This window comes from Salvia splendens, chromosome 1, assembly GCF_004379255.2.
Source record: "Salvia splendens isolate huo1 chromosome 1, SspV2, whole genome shotgun sequence".
NCBI classification, from domain to species: domain Eukaryota; kingdom Viridiplantae; phylum Streptophyta; class Magnoliopsida; order Lamiales; family Lamiaceae; genus Salvia; species Salvia splendens.
In genome coordinates, this window is record NC_056032.1 from 42,240,091 (window position 1) to 42,263,484 (window position 23,394).

The window sequence follows — 23,394 nt, forward strand, 5'->3', positions numbered from 1 at the left end:
AAATACACATAAATCACAAGAAAAAAAGGGGGAAAGGGTGCATAATAGATCAATTTTAGGCTCTTAAAACATGAGTACTATATTAATTGTGAATAAACTCAAAGAATCTAGTGAAGGAGCCTGTGTACAGATCAATGAGCACCAATCATCCGAGCATAACGCTCCTGAAAATGCAATATATTAACTTCATCCTTGTAAATATTCCATCAGATCTTGTTGCTGTTGTAAATCCCATGTGACTACCTTGCCATCCATCCTGTGATAAGCGTGACAATCGATTATGTAAGAGGTGGTGGTACGTTAAAATTTGAGGAAAAGTTGGTTCAACAAACAAGTGCTGAAATGTATTCGAACCTGCAGTGGTGAATGTAGTAACTGTGGCATCCCTTGTTTTCTTCAAAGGCACAACAGAACTAGAATATGGAAGCAGGAAAGAGGAGGCAGAAGTGAAGAGGAAAACAAAATGTACAGTTGAGGAAGAGGAACAATAAAAACAAGGGGGTTAGAGTCATACGTTATACAATTATCATGAGCACGTGTTCTTGAAGACTCATTGGCCTCATTGCTACCAGACTTCGATTGGCCGTACAATTTTCCAAATGTCCCTGATAACTGAACGGAATGAAAATTAATATCAGAGTGTGCTATGGTAATCACAAGATATATCCAAAACCAACTAGTTTATGTCAGCTATTCTCATTTTCCCATAACAAATAAAAGAGCAGGGTTAATACTTGTTTCACAAATAAAGAACACAGATATTGTACTTTTGAGCTGACTTGTAGCTGCACTAAAATAGTCTAGGTATAATAAATCAAGCAATATTGTGAACTTATAAATTGCATTACCTGCAGATCTAAAAATTTGTTGTGATTTATACGAGTCATTAATTGTAAATTGTGCGATGACTAAACCAGAAGAGTACGAAGAGCACATACCTGCGAACCGTATTTTGCATTTGAAGTTTGTTTCCTCTCATCAAGAAACCTCAAGAAACTCCTACAATTATAAAACAAGAATCAGTTAGTTTGAACTTCTGGCATAGCTATGAAATGCATCCTGCTGATGTCACTTTGCCTCTACTCTCCACTTTTTATTGGTAATTTAATAAAGGGAAAATCATTTAAGAAATAAAAAAATGGTGAATTTCTACTGGCCATCAAACACTCGTATAACTTAACAGGTACCATTAAAAACATGTGTCAAAAGTTGATGGGCAACCATTAAAATCTTCAAAGAAAACATTCTGATGAAATATGTGACTTCCTGAGAATGAATTGACCACCAGGTTAAGGTAGCATGCTTTAAATGTTAAGTGGACAAGTTAGTACTCATTAGCCATGACTATGCTAAAGTTGATGACTAATTGATTTTTAGTTGAACAAACTTTTCTGTAACATATAGTCATATACACAATGGAAGTATATAGTGATACACTAATAACAGAGAAATTCAAGACAAATAAATCTGAGCCACACTATCCATGTTATTAACATATGAATATAGGAGGAAATAAAATAAGAAAAGCTAAGTAAAAAGTTCATCCTACCATAAACCCCTTTCATCTGCCGCGAATACCATGGGATTGCAATCATATCCCACACCAATAACCATTCTTTCAGAAAGGAATAAAACCTGAATCATATACATCATGAAAAAATTATACATAAAGAAGATCAAAAGAAAAGCTATCAATGTTTTAGAGTGGATGCTGACCCACATCTCGAAGAGGCAGATCTCGGAATGCTACACTTTGAGCAGATGGAGAGGGACCAATTTCGTCAACAAAGTAGATCATCGAATCATGGCCTATTCACAACAGAAAACATATTTGTCATCAAAACTGATTTCAAATCCCAAGAGCTGCAGCATGCAACTATAGAGCTTCTGGATTACACCCCATGGACTAACTTAGTCTTAAAGGATCTGTGAATCACTATTGAAGTGGTGTAGCTGCATTGCAGTAAGGCTTGAAGAAACTGAGCCCAGGCCCACATCAGATTACTCTCTCTGGCCCAGCTCAGCCCAACTCAAGAAGAAGCTCGGGTTAGATAGACGGTTTTACCCAAATGCTAGTTCTGGAAACTGTGTATATATGTTGTATAACAGAATGAGAGAGAGGGCGAGAGATACACACAATACACACAACACATAGCTGATCCAAGAAGCAATTCACTCGAGCAAGATAGTTTCGATTGAGAGAGATTAGTTTAGAGAGTTCAGTTGTAATTGTATCTCTGATTCTTAGTTGGTGATTGAATAAGAACAACTCCATTTTCGTCCGTGGATGTAGATCTCGAAAGAGATTGAACCACGTAATCTCCTCGCGTCGTCTACCATCATTTGTTCATTCGATTTGCACAACAAATTGGCGCCGTCTGTGGGAAGGATTCGATGACGACGCCGAGGATCGAAGCGGAGAAGTTCACAGGCCGGAATGATTTTGGGCTTTGGCGGATAAAGATGAAGGCCTTATTGATTCAGCAAGGGCTAGCTGAGGCGATCAAGTCCAAGACGCCAGAGGTCGCCGATGGAGAGGATCCGAAGCAGACTCTCAAGAAAAAGGAGATGTTTGAGAAGGCACATAGTGCCATTGTTCTGTGCTTGGGCGATAAAGTGCTCAGGGAAGTGTCAAAGGAGACTACAGCTGCTGGAATTTGGGATAAACTCGAGCATCTCTACATGGTGAAGTCTCTTGCCAACCGCCTCTATATGAAACAAAGATTGTACTCCTATAAATTCCAAGAAGGGAAAGCTATAGAGGAGCAGCTCGATGAATTCAATAAAGCGATCGATGACCTTGAAAACATCGATGTAATTCTTGATGCTGAAGATAAGGCCATCCTGCTTCTCAATGCGCTACCAAGATCATTCGATCACCTCAAAGACGCCATGTTGTATGGGAGGGAGAAACAATTACCCTCGAGGAAGTGCAATGTGCCTTGAAGGCTAGGGAGTTGCAGAAGGTATCAAGCTCAGCAGCAAGCACGAGCCGTGACAGTGCAGCTGAGGCTCTGAATATTAAGAAGTACAAGGGAAAGAAGCAATCCAAGGGCAAGGATGGAGCTGGCAAACCCAAGATGCAGGGGCAAAAATCTCTTGACAGTGACAAAGAAACCAGGAAATGTCATTGGTGTGGCAAGCCTGGTCATCTCAAGAAGAATTGCTACGCATTCAAAAGAAGCAAGCTGAAGAGAATGGGAATTCTAGCACTGCTGATTGTGCGGAGGAAATGGAGCCAGCTCAAGCTTTGAACGTGGTTGGCAAAGAAATAGCAGAATCTTGGATAATGGATTCCGGCTGCTCGTTTCACATTTGCTCACATAGGGCATGGTTTGAGAATCTTAAGGAAGCTACTGGCACAGTCCTTTTGGGGAATAATCAGGTATGCAAGGTACATGGAATTGGTAATATTAGATTCAAGATTCATGATAGTTCGGTTAAGCTTTTGACTGGAGTTAGATACATCCCTGATATAAAGAGAAACTTAATCTCTTTGGGAACGTTGGAATTAAAGGGTATTCATTTGAGTCATCACATGGCTGTATGAAAGTACTGAACGGGAAGGACATCATCATGAGAGCTATAAGAAAAAATAGCTTGTATTATTTGGATGCTGAGACCATCCAAGGAAGCGCACTCGTGTCAGAGAGCAGTGATTATGAAACTTGGCATAACCGGCTTGGTCATGTGGGACAGAGAGGGATGAAGGAGTTAGCTCGCAAGGGGCTAATCCAAGGAGTCGATCCTGAATACTCGAAGATGTGCGAATCATGCCAGCTTGGAAAAGGAAAGAAGCTCCCATACCAAACAGGTAAACACACCTCGAGTAAGCCTCTTGATTATTGCCACAGTGATCTGTGGGGGCCATGTTCAACCAACTCGATAGGAGGGGGAGGTATTTCTTGAGCATTATTGATGATTTCAGTAGGAAAGTTTGGGTGTATATTCTCAAGGAAAAATCAGAGGCATTTGAAAAGTTTAGGAGTTGGCATGAAGCTGTGAAGGTGGAAAAGGGGCATGGTCTGAGGTGCCTTAGAACGGACAACGGCTTGGAATTTTTATCAAGAGAGTTTGAGAACTATTGCAAGAAATATGGGATTAAAAGGCACAGGACCGCACCTGGGAATCCGCAGCAAAATGGGACAGCGGAACGAATGAACAGAACTTGTTGGAAAGGGTTAGGTGTATGTTGATCACATCTGGTGTTCCAAAGAGGTTCTGGGCAGAGGCAGTTTCAACGGCTGCAAAGATGATAAATAAATGTCCTAGTTCAGCTATCAGCCATGATACTCCCGACAACAGATGGTATGGCAGTCATGGCAGTTACAGAAACTTGAAAACTTTGGGTGCAGGGCATATGCACATATTAGGCAAGGGAAGCTGGAGCCGAGGGCCTTAAAGTGCATTTTTCTGGGATATCAAACTGGAGTCAAGGCCTACAGATTATGGAGTACAGAAAGTGGGAACCAAAAGATTATTATCAGCCGAGATGTTGTTTTCAATGAATTGGAGATGCCGTACAAAGATGCAGCTTCAGTCACGGAGTCACAAGGTCAGAGTGTGAAGTCTGACATAAACCATGATCTTGGTGATAAAAGTGATCAGGATGATCTTGGTGATAAGAGTGATCAGGATACCGTGATAGGTGCTGATTATGAACACAACTCAGCAGATTCAAGTGATCATGGCAGTTCATCAGGCCCACAACCTGAGTATCCTCCACCCTCAGTTGGTAACCAAGGTAATGATGATGGTTACTTGCTAGCAAGAGATAGAACTAGAAGGGAGGTCAGACCACCTGCAAGGTTCAGAGATGCAGATTTTGTATATTATGCTCTTTGCATTGCAGAAGAGCTGGAGTTGAATGAACCGAGCAACTACAAAGAGGCTATTGGAAGCAGGGATAGACAGAAATGGATTACTGCAATGAATGAGGAAATAGAGTCACTGCTAAAAAATAAAACTTGGGTTTTGGTTTTGAGATCCATGATCCAACAGAGGCCCATTAGTTGCAAGTGGATATACAAGAGGAAGGTGGAGGCCTCACAGAATGACTCTATTAGGTTCAAAGCAAGGCTTGTGGCAAGAGGTTCACGCAAGAGGAGGGGATTGACTACAATGAGGTATTTTCCCCGGTTGTAAAGCATAGCTCTATCCGAATATTGTTGGCAATAGTGGCCCATCGGAATTGGGAATTGCAACAGCTAGACGTAAAAACTGCCTTCTTGCATGGGGAATTAGAGGAAGTTATATATATGGAACAGCCACAAGGCTTTGTCAAACCCGGAGATGAAGATAAAGTTTGTCTTCTTAAAAGGAGCATCTATGGGCTGAAGCAAAGCAGCCGACAGTGGTACCTTAAATTCGATGAGCAGATGATGAAGATGGGATTTAGGAAGTCATCATTCGACAGTTGTGTATATATCAGATACAAGGAAAGTAAACCAATCGCATACCTGCTACTATATGTAGATGATATGCTTGTGGCAGGACCAAGCAAATCAGAGATTGCTCAAGTCAAGGTGGAGCTTGAGGCAGCTTTTGAAATGAAAGACTTGGGAAATGCGAAGAGGATACTTGGGATGGACATCATAAGAGATAGAGCAAAAGGAAGCTTATGGCTGATACAACACAGCTATGTCAGAAAGATGTTGAGTAAGTTTCAGATGACTGACTCTAAACAAGTCTCAACTCCATCAAGTCAGCAATACAAACTGAGCTCTGAACAAAGCCCAAAAACTGATGCAGAAAGAAAGAGGATGTCTAAAGTGCCTTATGCAAGCATAGTAGGCAGTATAATGTATACTATGGTTTGCACCCGTCCTGATTTGGCCTATGCTATAAGCTTGACTAGTAGGTATATGAGTGATCATGGAGAGACTCACTGGCAGGCATTGAAATGGACTTTAAGGTACTTACTAGGTACTCAGAGTCATGGCTTGTTATACTCTAAGCAAGACGATGTAGAGACTGATGAGTTGATTGGGTATTGTGATGCTGATTATGCAGCACATTTGGATAGCAGAAAATCACAATCAGCATATATATTCAAGATTTATGGGACAGCAGTTAGTTGGAAGTCGAGTTTGCAATCGGTGGTTGCACTCTCAACAACGGAAGCTGAGTACATTGCTTTGGCTGAGGCAGTGAAAGAGGCAATTTGGTTAAAGGGGATCCTTGAAGATTTTGGAGTCCATCAAGATACAGTGACTATCCTCTGCGACAATAATAGTGCTATAAGTCTGTCAAGACATCAAGTTTTCCATGAAAAGAGTAAGCATATTGATGTCAAACTTCATTTTGTAAGAGATGAAGTAAGAAAAGGGGTAGTGTATGTAAAGAAGGTGCATACTACAGAGAATGCAGCTGACATGCTCACCAAATCTCTACCAAGTTCTAAGTTTGAACATTGCTTGGACTTGGTTGGGCTTGTTCCTCGGAGATGAAGGTGGTTGATGAGGATGGAGGTGTTCCAACAATTCAGCTAAGGTGGAGATTTGAAGTGGTGTAGCTGCATTGCAGTAAGGCTTGAAGAAACTGAGCCCAGGCCCACATCAGATTACTCTCTCTGGCCCAGCTCAGCCCAACTCAAGAAGAAGCTCGGGTTAGATAGACGGTTTTACCCAAATGCTAGTTCTGGAAACTGTGTATATATGTTGTATAACAGAAAGAGAGAGAGGGCGAGAGATACACACAATACACACAACACATAGCTGATCCAAGAAGCAATTCACTCGAGCAAGATAGTTTCGATTGAGAGAGATTAGTTTAGAGAGTTCAGTTGTAATTGTATCTCTGATTCTTAGTTGGTGATTGAATAAGAACAACTCCATTTTCGTCCGTGGATGTAGATCTCGAAAGAGATTGAACCACGTAATCTCCTCGCGTCGTCTACCATCATTTGTTCATTCGATTTGCACAACAACTATAGAGCTGCAACATGCAACTAAATAACAACTGATCTTTTGGTGATTCACAGATATTTAAGACTAAGTTAGTCCATGGGGTGTTACAATCCAGGAGCCTATGTCCCCCCATTTATCAAAGGATTCCTTCTCTTCTTTTCTTTCTTTTTTTGCAATATAAATCAGCAGCATACAGTGACATGAAGTTTTAAGTAAGACCTTTGTGGTAACAGAGAAAATAATGATTAGCTCACCTGCGTAGGCTAAGGTATTTCCACTTGGGGACCACCTGATACCAAAGGTCCAACTGCGTGAAAGATCAAGCTGCATGATTTGCTGGACAGCAAATAATGTTACAGAGACAATCAAGTAAGTAAATAGATAGAGAACAATGCGCTGCAGAATGAAACTTAGAAGGATCAACCTCCTTATAAGCCACTATTTTTTGCTAGTAAAAACACTATAAGAGCATTCTCATGCTATTGCTCTATTTTAAGAATTTAAGTGCTTCTACAAATTTTCTTATTGATAACTTATATCTTAATTTCAGTATTACAGAACAAGTTTAATTCATTGCATATCAGTTGATGAATCAATTTCCAAGTAGAATAGAGGAGCATTTAAACTAAACTAATGTTGGAATACAAGAGAACATTTGTGGTGCATCAGAAACCAAAAGTAAACTCAGCGCTCACATTATAAATCAGGCCAACAATGAACAGCCATCAATTAAAATGTTTCAATATTTAACTACTCGGAAAGGAAATGTCAACAGAGATTCTGCAGTTCCCAGACCCAGGCAATAATTTTAGCAAATGATTTGTGCCTGTGGGAAAGTTCTATACTGTTTTTTTCCAAAATTTTGGAACTTCAAGTTGCTGACCCTTCTTTTTGTATAAAACATTCAAAACTAGAAGTTACTGAATAACCAAGAGCATATCGGGAATTACATCCAGATAATGATGAACTAACCCTCATAGTAAGTTCCAGCAGGTAGGCCGTAGACAAGCTTGTTTCTAGTTAAGTAATGAAGAACGACATCAAAAGATTAATATCAAACTATCAACAGATACTTCTTACTGACACTATCAAGGCCAAATTATTTTAGTGTTATTTTAAAGACAAACAAATTACAGCCACAATGCTCAAGATGCCTACTGATACCAGTAAGTCAGAGACACTGCTGGATTTGTTTTACTTTTACAAAAGAATTTAGCCTAAACATACAAATTAGAGCTGGCTGCTGAGAAAAATTAATTCTAAGAGCTGCTCCTACAGTGTCACCTGCAATTACATTTCAACCACCTCTAACATTATGGTGTATTGTTACACTACCTTATTAAAGCTTTTAGCTATAAACAAACAATACCTTTACTAGCATATCATCAACATCTAGACCAGGCTATTTACATGTGAAAGGAAATTATCAGTACCTCTCCGAATTTTGAATCAGAACCACTGGAAGTGTGCCTGCGAGATTATAAGAGTAAGCATAAATGCAATTATAAATGAGAACTCAAATGACTGAGAACTTTGTGCAAAGATACATACTTGGTATCTACACCTTTAATGAAAGTGGAGAAAACTCTGCATTTTCCATCTGTTGAGGTGGTTGCAAGTAATATCTGAACAGATGTTGAGATTAAAGAGGTAAGATGATGTAGTTCAGCCTTCTAAATTTAGAAAGCAAAGGGATATGTTACTTTATTGTCAAAATTTACTGATTGACATTTCAGCAAACAAAACTGTGCCTTAAGGCCAATTTGGTGTCCCGGAGATCATTATACAAGACAATATATATCATATTCTAAATGGAAAAATACATGTGGATGCACGACCCTTGGCAGTGCTTGTCCAAAGCTGTTTTTCTTAAGACACAATGTGGCTTGATGACAAACTAACTCAACTGAACTCGAACTTCAGCAATTACCTCACATTCATTTACATACCCCATTTACTTGTTATCTATCAAGTGCTTCATGCACAGGCTTCATAAATCTCTGAATCAAAGTGCACACGATGCTCAAGTACATCACATGTTACATACAATGTTTTCCTAGATATTAAGTGTAGAATATAAATATATTGGTAAGGAAAATATCACTGAGAAGCCTCACATTATTAGGATGCCAAGCAATACTTGTTACAGAAGAATCATGCCGCTTCCGTATAATTTTACTGACCCACCTGTAGGAAGTGTAAAAGATCAAATATTAATGCACTAACAGTCACTCTTTCTTCATAAACAAATATATTAAAGAAAAGGAAACATTTCAGAATTCTGACAATGAAGAAGAAAAATATCATAATGTACTCAAACATATCTTTCTAAAAAAGATCTAAAGATCAATTTGATGTTAATTGACCCATCTAAATTGCAAGATATGCTATTAGAAATGATCATGTATGGCTATATTTTCCATTCAAATTTCTAAATTATAACTTGCTATGGGAACAAAGAGACTAGGATGTCAGAATCTTGGCCATAGTTCACTCAGCTGTCAACTTCCTGATAAACCTAGTAAAATCCTTCTATCCAATTTAAACTCACCCCTGCAAACCATAAATAAGAGTAGCTCATGGCTATTGCCATACTGGAATTCCAAATTATGCTGTCTTTCCGGAATATGTTTTCTTTAGTTTCTTCATTGATCCCACACAATTTGCATTGCATACGAACTGAGTATGTACTATGTTGTAGGAAGAATATTCAAATATAACAAGTTCGTAGCCACCAATTTTTTTCTGGAAAAATGCCCTTAATAAAGCAAAAAGATCTTTACTGACCAGGTATTTGATTCAAATTTTTTAAAAAATTTTGTATTTCATGTTTATTCTAATTCTGTTCACTGTATCTTGTGTTTGGTGCATAGAAAGATATTGTAGCTACCTTAAAATGTGAAGTTCATATTTTTCTATACAAAAGAAATTAATACCACTAAACTGAAATTGAGTACAAGAAATCACATTCAATGTTTTAAAACCAGGTTAGCGATAGAATCATAGAACCACTAGCCTTATAGGCCACTGGTGAGATTGATCACCCAACTCAACTACATCATCTCATACAAATGATAAGGAATCAACATTGGTAAGATGAAAATTTTCTTCAGGATAATGTTATGCATGACATGCATCGCCATTGAAGAAGAAGATAGTACTAGTAGATCTTACCAATTGTTCTCTTGCTCATAGTAGCATATACAAACAGTTTTAGCTCCACTTCCAACAGCAAATTTGTTCTCTAAAAGCGAGATGTTAGTCAGACAAAATACTGAGATAGACTCTTCAGATGCAAAATCAAGATGACCTCTAGTAATTTTCCAAAGTTTTATATGATAATATTATAATTCTAGAAGACAGTTTCAAACTGAACTATAGAATAAATGGCAATATACATGACAAGAAAATAGAGTCACCATATCCTGCATTGATAGATTTTATATTCATCCCAAGATGCTCAACCAATGAAACTTGATTTAATTGTTCATCAGTTAGAATAATCACCACCACCCTTACTCACACAATGACACAATAGCATAATTCAAGAACTGCTCAAGAAACCTAATCAAACAACTTTAAGTATATCTCGGCTCACAGTCTAATCAAGAAACATCATCAGTTTCACTTTCAACAAATCCACAGATAGCCTGCTTGCAAGAGTATCCAGTTTTTGGGAGTTAAAACGCTGGAGAAAGTAAGCAAGTAGCTAAAATAAGAATGGAGAACTTTTGGGAATGCAGTTCAAAGGTGGAAATAAGATAGGAGGGTGCAGCTTATATTAGCTGCAACTGAAGTAGGAGCTTTTACATATCCTTAATGTATTCTAAATTGAATTTTGAATTTTGACTTAAAGAGATGCACTTCAAGAAACTTAACAGATACATTACGCAGATGTTACATTCATATATAATTGAAATACAAAATATAGCGATGAAGAATAACAAAAATATTGGACATGCAGCATATACAAATGATACTCCCACAGCTTTCAAAAAAAGGCAAGCCAAATACTCTGAATGTTAACACTTTCCCCAGCGCATCATGTACCATACATCCTAGCCTCATTAGTAAATGACTACTATGCAACATTTAGCGATAAGTTTTATTTAGTACAATGTAGATAAGGGCTGAATATGAAAAGGATTGCAAAATTATAAAAGTATAAAAACTGCATATGACATCAATAGAAAGAACTTGGTTAAGGTACCTTTTGGACTCCATTGCACACAAAGTGCTGCACGGTTTAGCCTGAGGATTACAAGAGTTGGGACCCATTCCGATGCTTCTTGTGACCAAACATATCTAAGAGAAATAGAATAGTTTGTCAGTGTATAGATCAACTGCAGCAAGAAATTGTCAATTGCATCAACTAGCAGGAAGAACACAAGAAAAGTGCTAGCAACAAATGAATAACAGGAACTAATACATAGTAATTTTAATAGCAGAAATAATACTAACGCTTAAACTTATTGCCACTTACGAATTCCGATCATGAGAAACAGTAACTATTTGATCCGTGCGTCTGCTCCAGTCTATTCCTGAAACAAGTTGATCATGCTGCAACCAGAAGTTAAAAGTAAGAAGAAAAGAACTGATAGGAAACTGTCCTCTAGAGCAATAAGCGTAGAGCAATAAGCAATAATTTAGATGAAAGACTTAGACTAAATAGGGTGCTTGGTGGTGAATTCAGGGAGGAAACGAAATGGAACCAAAGCTGCTGTGTGGTACAGATGAGCTATTCCTCAATGGTACTTTTGATGCCCAAAAGTGGGAATCAACCATACCCTAAAAAATAGTGGATCCAAACCCCTTGCCTATCTATTATCAGTGCTCTTAAGTCCTCAGTCAGTGACCAACTGACCATATAAATAACTCAGCAGCGATGACTTCAGCACCATGACAGCACAATTAACTAGGATATTTGTTTTTAAAGTTTCGCTAGTTCGTATGCAAGTGCCAGGTTTGCACTTGATCAGGATAATTTCTATTAGGGGAGCTGTGTGAAATTGCCCAAACTTGATTCACTAGCCTTGAGAGAAAAATTGTCCATAATATTCTTAACTTCATGACATTGTCGATATCAAGAAGACCCATCTATCAAATTGAACAGTGTCTACTAATTCACGTGAAAAAAAATCCACCAGAACATGAGATTCCTTCTACCTCTATGCGCCATTATCATATTTAGTCACCGCAGAACTATGCCAAGATACAAAGAACCATACCTACAGAGAAGAGCTTCGTCTCTTTCTAACTAAGGTGTCCAATGTTCTATCACAAAGCACATTCCATCAGATGAAGGATGCTGGAAAACCACTCTAATTTCAACCAACCATCTCTCGCTCTCTCTCTCTCTCCACTGTCACCCACATACGCACAAAAGGTCGTCACGGTTACCTTATGAAGAACATGGATCTTCTCCCACTTGCCTTCCAACATCTTATAGATATGCACTTCGTTGTTATTGGGACAAAAAGCTATCAACTACAATTCGAAAATGGGAGAAATTACGAGCAGTTCAAATCGCCCAAAACCACGCATAAAAAAGAAAGAAAAAATCATGAGAAGGGTTTACTGGATTGATCTGGGCTCCAAGCATGACAGGTGATGCACGGAGCGAACTGATGAACGGAGACTGAAGCCATTATCGCATCCAATTCTTCTAAAGTTGAAATGATTCAGAATTCTTCAAACCCAATTCAGGATTTTAATCGGGAACGAAATCGAAATCGAAATCGAAATCGAGGCGATGGGTAAGACTAAGATCTAATTTGATAGCATCGATGTACCTTACGGAGAGAAATTGAAGAGAAGCTAGATTGTCGTTGTTGCTGCTGGCTTGAGATGAACTCAAATCGTCATGCTTAAGATTGGTTCCTTGCTAATTAATTACTTAACTAATTATTTTAGTTTACTTATTTAGCTCTGATATATGAAGCAATGGGCCCGCGTCCAAATAGATTGAAAATATTTTAAATTTATGGCTGAAATTTTCTAGCCCATCTATACATATCAATTACCTCTCAAACCCGATTTTTTGTGGGTTTATTACTATATTTTATTTGGGCTAATTCTAATCTACCCATCTACTGCGACTGAGAATTTTTATGCATTAGTCACAGTGAATATGACATGTTAAAATTGATAATTAAATAAACATGAGAATTCAGAACAAATATATGAGAACTCAAATATTCAAAGTTGTGCTACTTATATGAAAAAGAAATTGAAAATAATAACATCACATCGCTATCATATTTTATTATTCCTATAACTTAGTTACTTGACGCATTAAACATTACTAATAAATTTTAGTCTTTCTGCCAAGAAAAATGTTTCCATTGCTGTAGAACGTTAGTAATAAGTATATAAAAGTATGACTGATATTCTACTAGTTTCTTCCACCCACTTTCTTTAACAAAATTAAACCATTTTTTAAAACCAAGATTCGATATGAAATAATTAATGGTCCAAGTATGACTGATATTCTACTAGTTTCTTCCACCCACTTTCTTTAACAAAATTAAACCATTTTTTAAAACCAAGATTCGATATGAAATAATTATGAGGACCCGAGGAAGTACATTCATCCTCTGCCGTTATAGCTAACATCTAGTAGACGAGGATTAGTTGATGAGTGCTTGAATTAATAAGATTATTGACGTCAAAATACATAAACTTTATTTTGCAGACAAAACTTTGAAAATCATTCATAAACTCTAAAAATTATATTAGTCAAAATTATATAATGAGTAAGTAGTCTATTTGGTAACTCTTTTCGTCGTCAAATATTTGATATTTCACATATGATGAACTTATACTATCACAAAAATTGTTTAGTTGTTATGATCGCATGAAACTTATTTTTATACTAACTTGAATTTTACAAAAACAACTTAAAATCGTTCAATTGATGTGCCTGTGAATATTTTTGCCTTGGAGAGGTTGAATTTGTTGGCCCAAATATATATACTTGCTAGATCATCTAAAATTTCACCTCACAAAGTCACAATAGAGAATTCGCTTTGATATGTCGGAGTAGTTATTCATAGAAGATCATGAACTCCACTTAGAAAAGAATGATCAATAGAGTGGTACTGGATGATATGCTACATACCTTATGTGAACTTCTTATGTGAGTACCACTCTCATTTGATGCACGTTTAACGTTGTTCGTTTTGATTTATATAGTTAGTTTGATTATAATACATTAAAAAATATCATGACAATTTTAATTTCACAAAATTCATAAATATCAAAGCTGGGTTTATTATTTTATTAATTTATTCTAAATTATAGAGAAAACGAGCAAATCGAGCTTTATTTTTATTAATTTTTGAAATTTAAAATTTCAATAACATTCTTAATATATAAGTAGAATCAAACTAGCTAAATACTTTATATAAACTAAAATGAACAAAACTAAACGTGCGTCAAACGAGAGTGATGCTCACGTTAAGAACTAAGAAGATATGTAGCATATTTTTCCTCTATATAGTGGTTCTAGTATTTTTTTTGTACCAGCAAAAATAATTTATTTAGTACAAAATCATTTAAATAGTATTATCACTTACCAAGGAGTTAATTTTTTCACACTTTATACTCTCACCACTATTGAGTTAATATTTTCGCCTAAGGATTATACTTAATGATATATTTTCAACTCAAAACATATCCTCAGTTCAACTACTTGAGGTGTAACTTCTTCATATCTCAGTAGCATTCCTAACATTGGTACATTTCTGCTTCATACTGAATATATACAAGGAAAAGAATAAGTAAACATTTGGTTGAACAACAAAATGTAAGAGAATTAAGAACACATGATCTTCTGATAACAAACAACTTATTGACACAAGATTACATATTATTAATTCGATGTTTGTTATGTAATAACAATAGAAATAAAAACTAGCAGCAAAGGATGTGGTTGCTGCTGAAGGTGCAAAATAACCTAGGAGGGCCAAAATGTTTATGTACCACTATTAGGATTTAGGACCCATGAAATATTCATAGAAGAACAGTACAAGTAGTAAAACCCAAACTCTGTCAGTTGGAACATATACACCTTTTCCCCGGCCTCACACAGATTCATCTTATAGCCTGTCTGATCGGAGCAAGCGGGGAGGAGCTGTTGCCACCGAGTGATGATAGGCTTCGTACAGTCCTCCTTGCCGGCTTCTTGCCCTCAGGTTTGCCACCCGGCTGTCGCACTTTGACTCCTCGAATCATCTGTGTCAAGCCAGCATTCGAGTAAGTAGGAAATTGAGAAACACTTAACAACATGATCATATTAACAACATAATTAACTTACATATTTCCCACATTTGGTGTCTGAATAGATGACAATGAAATCTCCTTCCTGAAGTCCATTGGCCCTCACAAAATCCCCTACAATTAATAACATAAATTAAATCATAAGGTAATTGGTAATAATCGATTTCCCGGTAGCAATATATGGTCTTCTTTACCAGTATTCTCCAGAAGGTACATTCTGCTTTTGTTGTTAGGCCAAAACCTGAAATTAATCCCCCAAAATCATACAATCAGTTTAATCACAAAATGATAGTACTAAAAAAATACAGAATGTCAAAGTTCAATCCGACTTAATTCGAAACTATTACCTGTAACGCATATTCCAAACACAAGAGGTTCCAATGTCTTCCATGGTAATGGAAATCCCATCTCTTGTTTCCAGTTCTGGGAGATGGCTTTCAGCCTCTTTCTAGAACCACATTGCAATTTGATTTGTTTAGATCTCATAAGAAAATCTAACTCATCTTTATGCAATTTTATCAAAGGAATAGCAATCATTTTAATCACGAAGTTTGATCAAATTATGATGAGTCTTGTAATGTTTGAAAACGGAAAACTAACCAAGTTTCAACAATGGAAAATTGGAACTTTGTGATTCAAGTAAGTTTTCAAAAACCTTTGAAATTCACAAGGATTTGACCAGAATTAGTGATTTAAATGACTTCTGTTCTTTTATGAAACTAAACAAAAACAAGCAATTAAGAAAGAAGTATACTTTTGGCAGCACAATTCTTCCCAAGTTACCAACATCACTTTGCTTCAACACTTTCTGCAGCAAAAACTTCAAGTTCTTCTCAGTCTTCCAACCCTAACCACAAACACCAAATATTTCACAATTTAATAAAGCATACAAACATCTCACATTAAAAAATGAATTACTATTTCACAACTCAAAACCAACCTGTTGTGGCCTCCGATCAGAAGCAGCAGCAGCCGCCCGTTGGCTGTTCTGCTGCTGCACAGCAGCTTGATCCGCAGAATTTGGTTGCTGCCCGGCCGTAGGAGAAGGGTCACCGCCTTCACCCGTGAACCAGTACCCCCAATCCCCCAGAGAACCATCATGCTCGCCGCCATCATCCACACGAGAATCGTTCAGCTGGCCGTCTCGCTGCTGATTCAAGCTGCTAGAGTGACGGTGAGGGTGCGGATACAGCTTCCGCTGTCGCGCCATTCTCTTCTTCCTCGCCTCCTTCGTCGCAGAAGACCCGAGTCTCATCACCCTCTCCCCATTCGGATCGTACATTTGGTACGGATTACCGTACAAACTCTGCTGCCGGTTGACAACGCTTCCACCATTATCAGGAAAGGGGCTGAACTGCTGCTGCTGCTGCTGGAACGGCGCTGCCATCGCCCACGACGGAGCGTGCTCCATCATCGGATACTCCGCCGAATGCTGCAACGGAATGCCGTTCACAACTCCACCGTGATTCATCGGCATCGGCTGAGCAAAAGATGGCTGCACAGCCACCTCCTGCTGCGGCTGTGGCTGAGGCTGCATCCACTGGGGCGCGTTTGGATCAGGATTGTAAATGAAATTAGGGTTTGAATTGACCGGATCAGCGAATTGAGCAGTTTCATGGAAGGGGAAAGGTGCGGAGGCGGCGCCTTTCGCCTTCTTTTGAAGGCGGTGCTGCTCGACCCAGTCGAGGATGAGTCTGAGAAGCTGCTTCTTTCCTTCACTAGTGGTCCCCAATTTCTTCGAAGCGCTTTCAATCGTGGAGCGCTTCAGCTTGATGCTTCTCATATCCTCAGCAGATATGTAATCCTTGTTCTGTTTCAGCCATTCTAAGAAGATCATCGCCAGCTCCGCGTCCCCTTGCAGGAAGCTCAAACCGCCATTCTCATCCTCCGCCTCGGAAGCCGCTGGCGCCGGCGCCTGCTCTTCCACCAATTCCTGAGGGTTTTCACTCTGGAAAACAGAAGAAGGGTCCCAAAGCTCGTTGCAGTCGATCAGATCCATGTACCCGAAGCTCTCCATCATGTCAGCATCAGAGGCGGTGGAGGATAACGCCGCTCCGGCGGCTGCCCCGGCGTCCATTTTGACCTCGTCCTGAAACTGTTGGAAGCTCATCCTTCCGGCACTGTCCTCCTCCGCATCGGACCTCATCACCGCCCACGACACGGCCGATGTGGCCGAGGAAGACGAGGACGTCACCGCAATCGGCTTCAACGCAGGCTGAGTGGAGGAAGACGAAGACGAGGACGACATGCAAGGGAAATCCGGCAGGGAAGGGAAATCGACGCAGAAAATGGAGGCGTCGTCCATATCAAGCCACATGTCTTTGTCAACAATCGGATCGAAACCGCTAGGGTTTTGATCGCCGCCCGCCGCCGTCAGATCTTGCTCCGCCGCTTCAACTTTTCCCATCTTTCAAAATTAAGAGAGAGGAGTTGGCATATGGATATAGGAAATAATTGGTACGGACAGATTTTGTAATTGATTTAAGGTAACAAGTGTATGAAAAGGGGCTTCAAGTACAAAACAAGGATGCAACTTGCAGCAACATAAAACATCTGAGATTTGATATTTAGGGAGATTGAGAGAAAACCCTAGGTTGCAAATTGCAGTGAAGAGTGAGAGAAGCACCACCACACTTAAATAGGTTGCAAGCCAACAACCACCATGAATGTTCTGGAATTGCAAATTAAATTTTCTTTGCTACAATGGCTTTTTTTTGTTGCAGATAAGTTCAAATCGGTTTTTTTTCCTCTTAAGAGAGAGAGAGAGAGAGAGAGAGAGAGAGAAAAGAGAAAAGAAAACAACCAAAAAATTTCAGAAAACCTCGTGCTATACTTCCTCCAATTTATCTCCGGTTTATCTGCATTCCGCCACTCTTTCCCATTTCAAAAAGCAAACCAAAAATGTCAAAAAAAATTATGTCATTGCAAGTTCCATAGCAGCTCAATTCTCTCTCCACCTCTAAATAATACTAGTATTCAATGCGGATATAGATACAAACTCACATATACATACAGAGAGAGAGAGAAAGAGGGAGATTGGACCGACTGAGGGAAAGGCTCTCTTGCTTAATGTGGCTGGAATTGTCACCATTCGTTGATGAAACTGTGACGCTCTTTGCTTTTCCACTAAATTTCCCCCTCGCTCTCTCTCTCTCTCTAAATTTTCTCGTCGTTTTGTGAGGATGAATTTTATTTTAAGAAAGGCATAACATTAGCCAATAATAATTTAACACGTTAATTTTAATTTTATTTAATATAATTATGATATTAATAAGTTGGTCTAAGATATACATATATGGGAGCCATGCAGTTTGCATGCGGTGTCGTGCTCACGTGAACAGTTGAATTTACCAAATGGTTACTGGCCACGTCATGTCATGTGGTGATGTGGCGAACTTTGCAAGCGGTGGTGGAATGCGGCAATGTCCCACTTTTAAGTTAGATTTTGTTATCAAAATAAGACATGATTTTAATGCATACTTCAAATTTAATTTGAATTATTAGATCTGAAAATAATATATGTATGTCTTATTTAATTTTTTTTAAATGGACAAAGGATTTTATGGGATTTCGTTATGTAATTTATATTTATGATAAATTCATATATAAAAATGATAATATTCTTTTATTTTATTATATTTACATTATTTTTGTCTATCACATGTAACCGTCGCAATCAACAAAATCTCATCATCGTATTTATTTCAATTTTCCAATTTTATTTTCGGCTCTGAATATTATCGATGTATTCTATATAAGATTTTTGTATTTATTGCAAATTGCCCATTTTTTACGATGCCAAACTTTTTCAAAAGTCTTCACATAGTTGAAACGCTTCTTGCATCTGCTCATAAATGTTCAACGCATTTTTTAGATTATTCGTTAATTAGATTCGCTCATTTAGTGTGACTTCACGATGAGCGCACATAGATTTAAATTTCAAAATTAGAGGTTTCGAAGTAAAATCAAAGCGCACAAGGTTTTGCGATATATATGAAACCACCCGACTCCTTGACTGACAGTTGTCCTTACACATCAACAAAAGTCTTTCCAGCATGGTCTGTACTCACTAAGAGCATTTCTGACCATTTACACTTGACCCAAACTCATTTTAGTATAAATGCCACATCAAGTAGTGATTTTACATCAACCATTTACACTAAATTCAAACTTAGAAAAATATTCTTTATGTTACCTTTTTTACTCACAAAATTTGAAAAAGTAATTTGAGTTTGTTTCAATGTAAACCTAAGATAGGTTGTATACGAAAAACTCTACAATTCACTTTTAACCCGATTTAGTATTATTCGAGCAATTACGCACGAATAGAATCGGTATATTATTACATTGTGTTTGCTTGTGCATTTTATAAGATGTTTTATAAACATTTAAATGCATAAGAAGCAAACAAAGCCTAAGTCTTTTGCTTAGTAGACTGGTTGTGGACGTCATCCATTTTAAGGTAACTACAGTCGGTTCTATGCAATGCTTTGCAAAAGAGAAAGAAGAATTTCACAACCTAGATAGGCTTTGGCTACCTATCGCGAAAGGTTGCAATGTCAGTCCGATTATTTCTAAGCCTTATTGAAATAAGATGACGTTGGTGTTGTATAGCATTGAATGGATCTAACAGCAAGACGTGTCTTTGTGCTATCTACTGAAAGACTAGGTCTTGATGAATAACTATTTCTTAATGTGCATACGTTAGCATTGAGCATACGGTATTGGTTATTCACTACTTTGACTTATCAAATGGTGCGGGTTTTTCGCAACTCAATAATCTTGATATCTTGGGTAGTGGTAATTAATATCTAGAGGTGCTAGGATTGCTATTATGTTGAATCGTGCGTGATGTGAGTCTCGTTTGATAATGTCCTCAAGAGGAGCTTGAACAAGGTTTTATTATTCGGAAACTGGCCAGTTGGAATTTAATTATTCCCTGAATAATAAATAAGTGTTTCTTGCTAAGTGCACTCTTGGAATTAATAAGATGTTAATTAATTAAGTCCATAGTAGACTTCAATTAATTAATGGACATTTGTATCTTAAGCGCGGGAAATAAACATTTAAATAAAATGGAAACCCGGATTACTTGTAATTTTGGATTTGGACGGGCAGTGCAATATTATTATTGTAGTGGCTGATAATGATATTCCAATATAAGCTTGTATTAAATTGTGTGTTCAATTTAATTAGTAAAGCTAATTGGGTGAGGCCACATCCAAACCTCCATAGATCCTTGACTGGGCCAAAATATGAACTTAATATAAATAGGAGAATAAAGGAGAGACAGAATTAATTAATTTCTCTACTGAAAATTTCTTCCCTCTCTAATTGGAGAAGGGGACGAAAATTTAATGTTTTTCTCCTCCGTGAGGTGAGTTTTTCAACTCTCCTCTGTGAGAAAATTCTGTCTTCTTTATTCGAGTCCTAATATTTTGATAAGATCAGCCCACACTGATGTCAGAATACAGTTCGGGAACCAGTTAGAAGATCTGTGGTCTAGTATTGAAGATCATCGTGGAGAAAGCGTAAGCAATCGACGATTGGAGAATGAAATTGGTAACTCTATACCGTAGTATTCATGTTTTAGGATTTATATTTTCTAAGTATGAATTATTTTCGTTCTAGCATGCAATTCTGTGTTAACATGTGAATTGATTGATCCCATAATCTGTCAAATAGATCCTACGTCTGGTTTATTTGTTTTGTACAAGTCTTCTGCTATGTAAGGGGATTCAAACCCCAACACTAACTACCCGGCTCCTTGACTCATAGTTCTCCTTATATACCAGGCTAAACACGTCTAACCTTAAAGTTATATATAAGATGGACGCATCTCCCCACCAAAAAAAACTCATCTGGTTGGTATGAGTAGTTAGGGATTGGTAAAACATAGTACTGACAAAATACACTTATAGTATCGTGAAAATATTAAATTTTCGGTATACGTAATTTTCGATATAGTATGATACCTTACTAAAAGATTTTGATAACGAATCATAACACCAAATAAACTATACTTAGAATTTACTAATATTTCTTTTTCATTCATCTATAACTATTACGATTCAAAATCTTATAAAAAGTTTTCTTTATATAATTTTTCTTCACACCTTTAATCATAGAACTCAAAAATAGAATTCAATGTAGATTATTATAAAGTTAACCAAAGATGGATTAATTTTTTTTTAAAGACCAAATTTTAAAATTAAATTTATTGTTATTATGTGGAGTAATATATTTACATACTCCCTCCGTCCATCATTTAAAGAGCCATTTGATTGTGTGTGTGAGTTGGTCAAGCGGTAGAAAGGTTAATGTCTGAGGTCAAAGGTCTCAAGTTCGAGTCCTCCGTGGCGTGACCTTTCAATTTAAAGTTATTTATAACCATTAAAAAAAGAGTCATTTTGACTCGGCACGAGTTTTAAGAAAGTATTTTTTTACTTTGTGAAGAAAAGTAAATGGAGAAAGTGAGTGGAGTGTATGACTCATTTAAAGTATTAGTTTTACATTGGATTATTAGTGTAAAATGTTTGTAGGATGCGGGTTCGCATACTAAAAGTGGAATAAAGTAAATGATTATATAAATCGTGGACAAACCAAAATGGCAAAAGGATTCTTTAAATCGTGAACGGAGGGAGTATTAAATATCATTAATAATATTTGAATAAGTTAATTCATGACATGTAAAAATCGTAGAATACTGTAAAGTAATAGTACAAAGATAAAATTAAAATACAAAATATAAAAATATAAATAAACTAACATAAAAACACTAACAGAAAAATGTAATGGTAAACAAAAGAAAGAAAAGTTGTATATATGGGGCTAATAAAAAGATTCGGACATCGGAATCAATCATGATGCTTAAAATATTTCAATTATTTACACTAAACTTAAATCTATTTTAAGGTATATCATATAAAATATTATTTTTTTATTTTAATTATTTATACAAAATTTAAACTTTAAAAAATATTTCTTATTTGTTACCTATTTTTACTCATGAAATTTAAAATTGAAGCTTGTTTTAATCTGAACATAAAACAGAGAACATATTTCACTCAAAAACTGAAAATAAAATTAATTTTAGAACAACAATCAAACTAATTTTGAAGTATTATTGGAGATGCTCGATAACACCAATTACACTATTTAAGAATATCCAAAAAACATTAATACATAAGTATAAAAAGTTTAATTTATTGTGGGCCCAAGGTCCTATGTACACACACCCATATGTGTGCGCATCGCAAATGAAAATATTAGGTCATCCACAACGTTGTCACTATACCGTCCCTTAAAACACTATTTGCGGGCTCCACTGTACTTTTTTAGTCAATCCTTTAACTAAGGGATGGAACCTGCAACCCTCCGTCCCTTAACTGTCCCTCAAATTACTATTCATTCAATTTCATTTTTTTTCCACCAAATTCAATTAATAAAAACACACTTCATTAAAAATAAAATAACATTACAACATAAAATTCGTAAAAAATTAAAAAATATATAATTAAAATCCCTTAAAAAATTAAAAATACATAATTTAATTTTCTCCACTAATGTTTGCCCAAATGTGCTCCATGAGATCATCTTGGAGTTGGGGGTGGGCGGAAGAGTCACGTGTCCTTGCCCGAATAGACAACCGTTCTTGTATAGACGGATGCACTCCACTTCGAGGCGGACTACTGGCGGTTGAGCTTCCGGGGGCTTCGGGGTCGAACCAATTTCCCGCCTCGGGTCCTTCGTCTTGGACAATCATGTTGTGCAAGATTATGCACGTATACATGATGTCGACCATGTTCTCCATGAACCACGAACGAGACGGGGCTTTGATAATGTTGAAACGCGCTTAGAGAACCCCGAACGCCCGCTCCACATCCTTCCGAGCAGCCTCATCTTCTGCGCAAAAAGCGTCTGCTTTGCGTTAACAGGCCTAGTGCACGTCTTCACGAAGGTTGGCCACTTCGGGTAGATGCCGTCGGCAAGATATTACCCCATTCTATAGCACCGGTTGTTAGCGGTGAAGTTGATGGCCGACGCTTTACCATCCAAAACTTCGGCGAAGAGGTCGGATTGCTGGAGCACGTTTATGTCGTTGTTCGAGTCGGGGACCCTGAAGTACGCATGCCAGATCCATAGCCGGTAGTCGGCGACGGCCTCGAGTATAACGGTAGGGTGGTGCCTTTGTGGCCGCTCGTGT

At 37.5% G+C, this 23,394-nt stretch overlaps 2 protein-coding genes across 2 annotated transcripts; both read right to left on the reverse strand.

Moving 5' to 3' along the window:
- Positions 1-186: 186 nt before the first annotated feature.
- On the reverse strand, positions 187-12,389 carry LOC121792077 (actin-related protein 2/3 complex subunit 1A-like). The gene is made up of 14 exons (XM_042189876.1): positions 12,309-12,389; positions 11,392-11,468; positions 11,119-11,213; positions 10,083-10,152; positions 9,026-9,095; positions 8,460-8,533; positions 8,342-8,378; positions 7,163-7,244; positions 1,721-1,809; positions 1,550-1,635; positions 939-999; positions 515-612; positions 333-413; positions 187-256 (listed from the first exon to the last, which is right to left on the reverse strand). The coding sequence occupies exons 1-14, from the start codon at positions 12,348-12,350 to the stop codon at positions 187-189; spliced, it is 1,032 nt and encodes a 343-aa protein (XP_042045810.1). The 5' UTR covers positions 12,351-12,389.
- A 2,613-nt stretch (positions 12,390-15,002) lies between these two features.
- Positions 15,003-17,595, reverse strand: LOC121792086 (B3 domain-containing transcription factor ABI3-like). The gene is made up of 6 exons (XM_042189889.1): positions 16,129-17,595; positions 15,943-16,035; positions 15,536-15,636; positions 15,383-15,429; positions 15,226-15,302; positions 15,003-15,143 (listed from the first exon to the last, which is right to left on the reverse strand). Exons 1-6 carry the CDS (start codon positions 17,593-17,595, stop codon positions 15,003-15,005), a joined length of 1,926 nt encoding a protein of 641 aa, XP_042045823.1.
- Between the last annotated feature and the right edge of the window lie 5,799 nt (positions 17,596-23,394).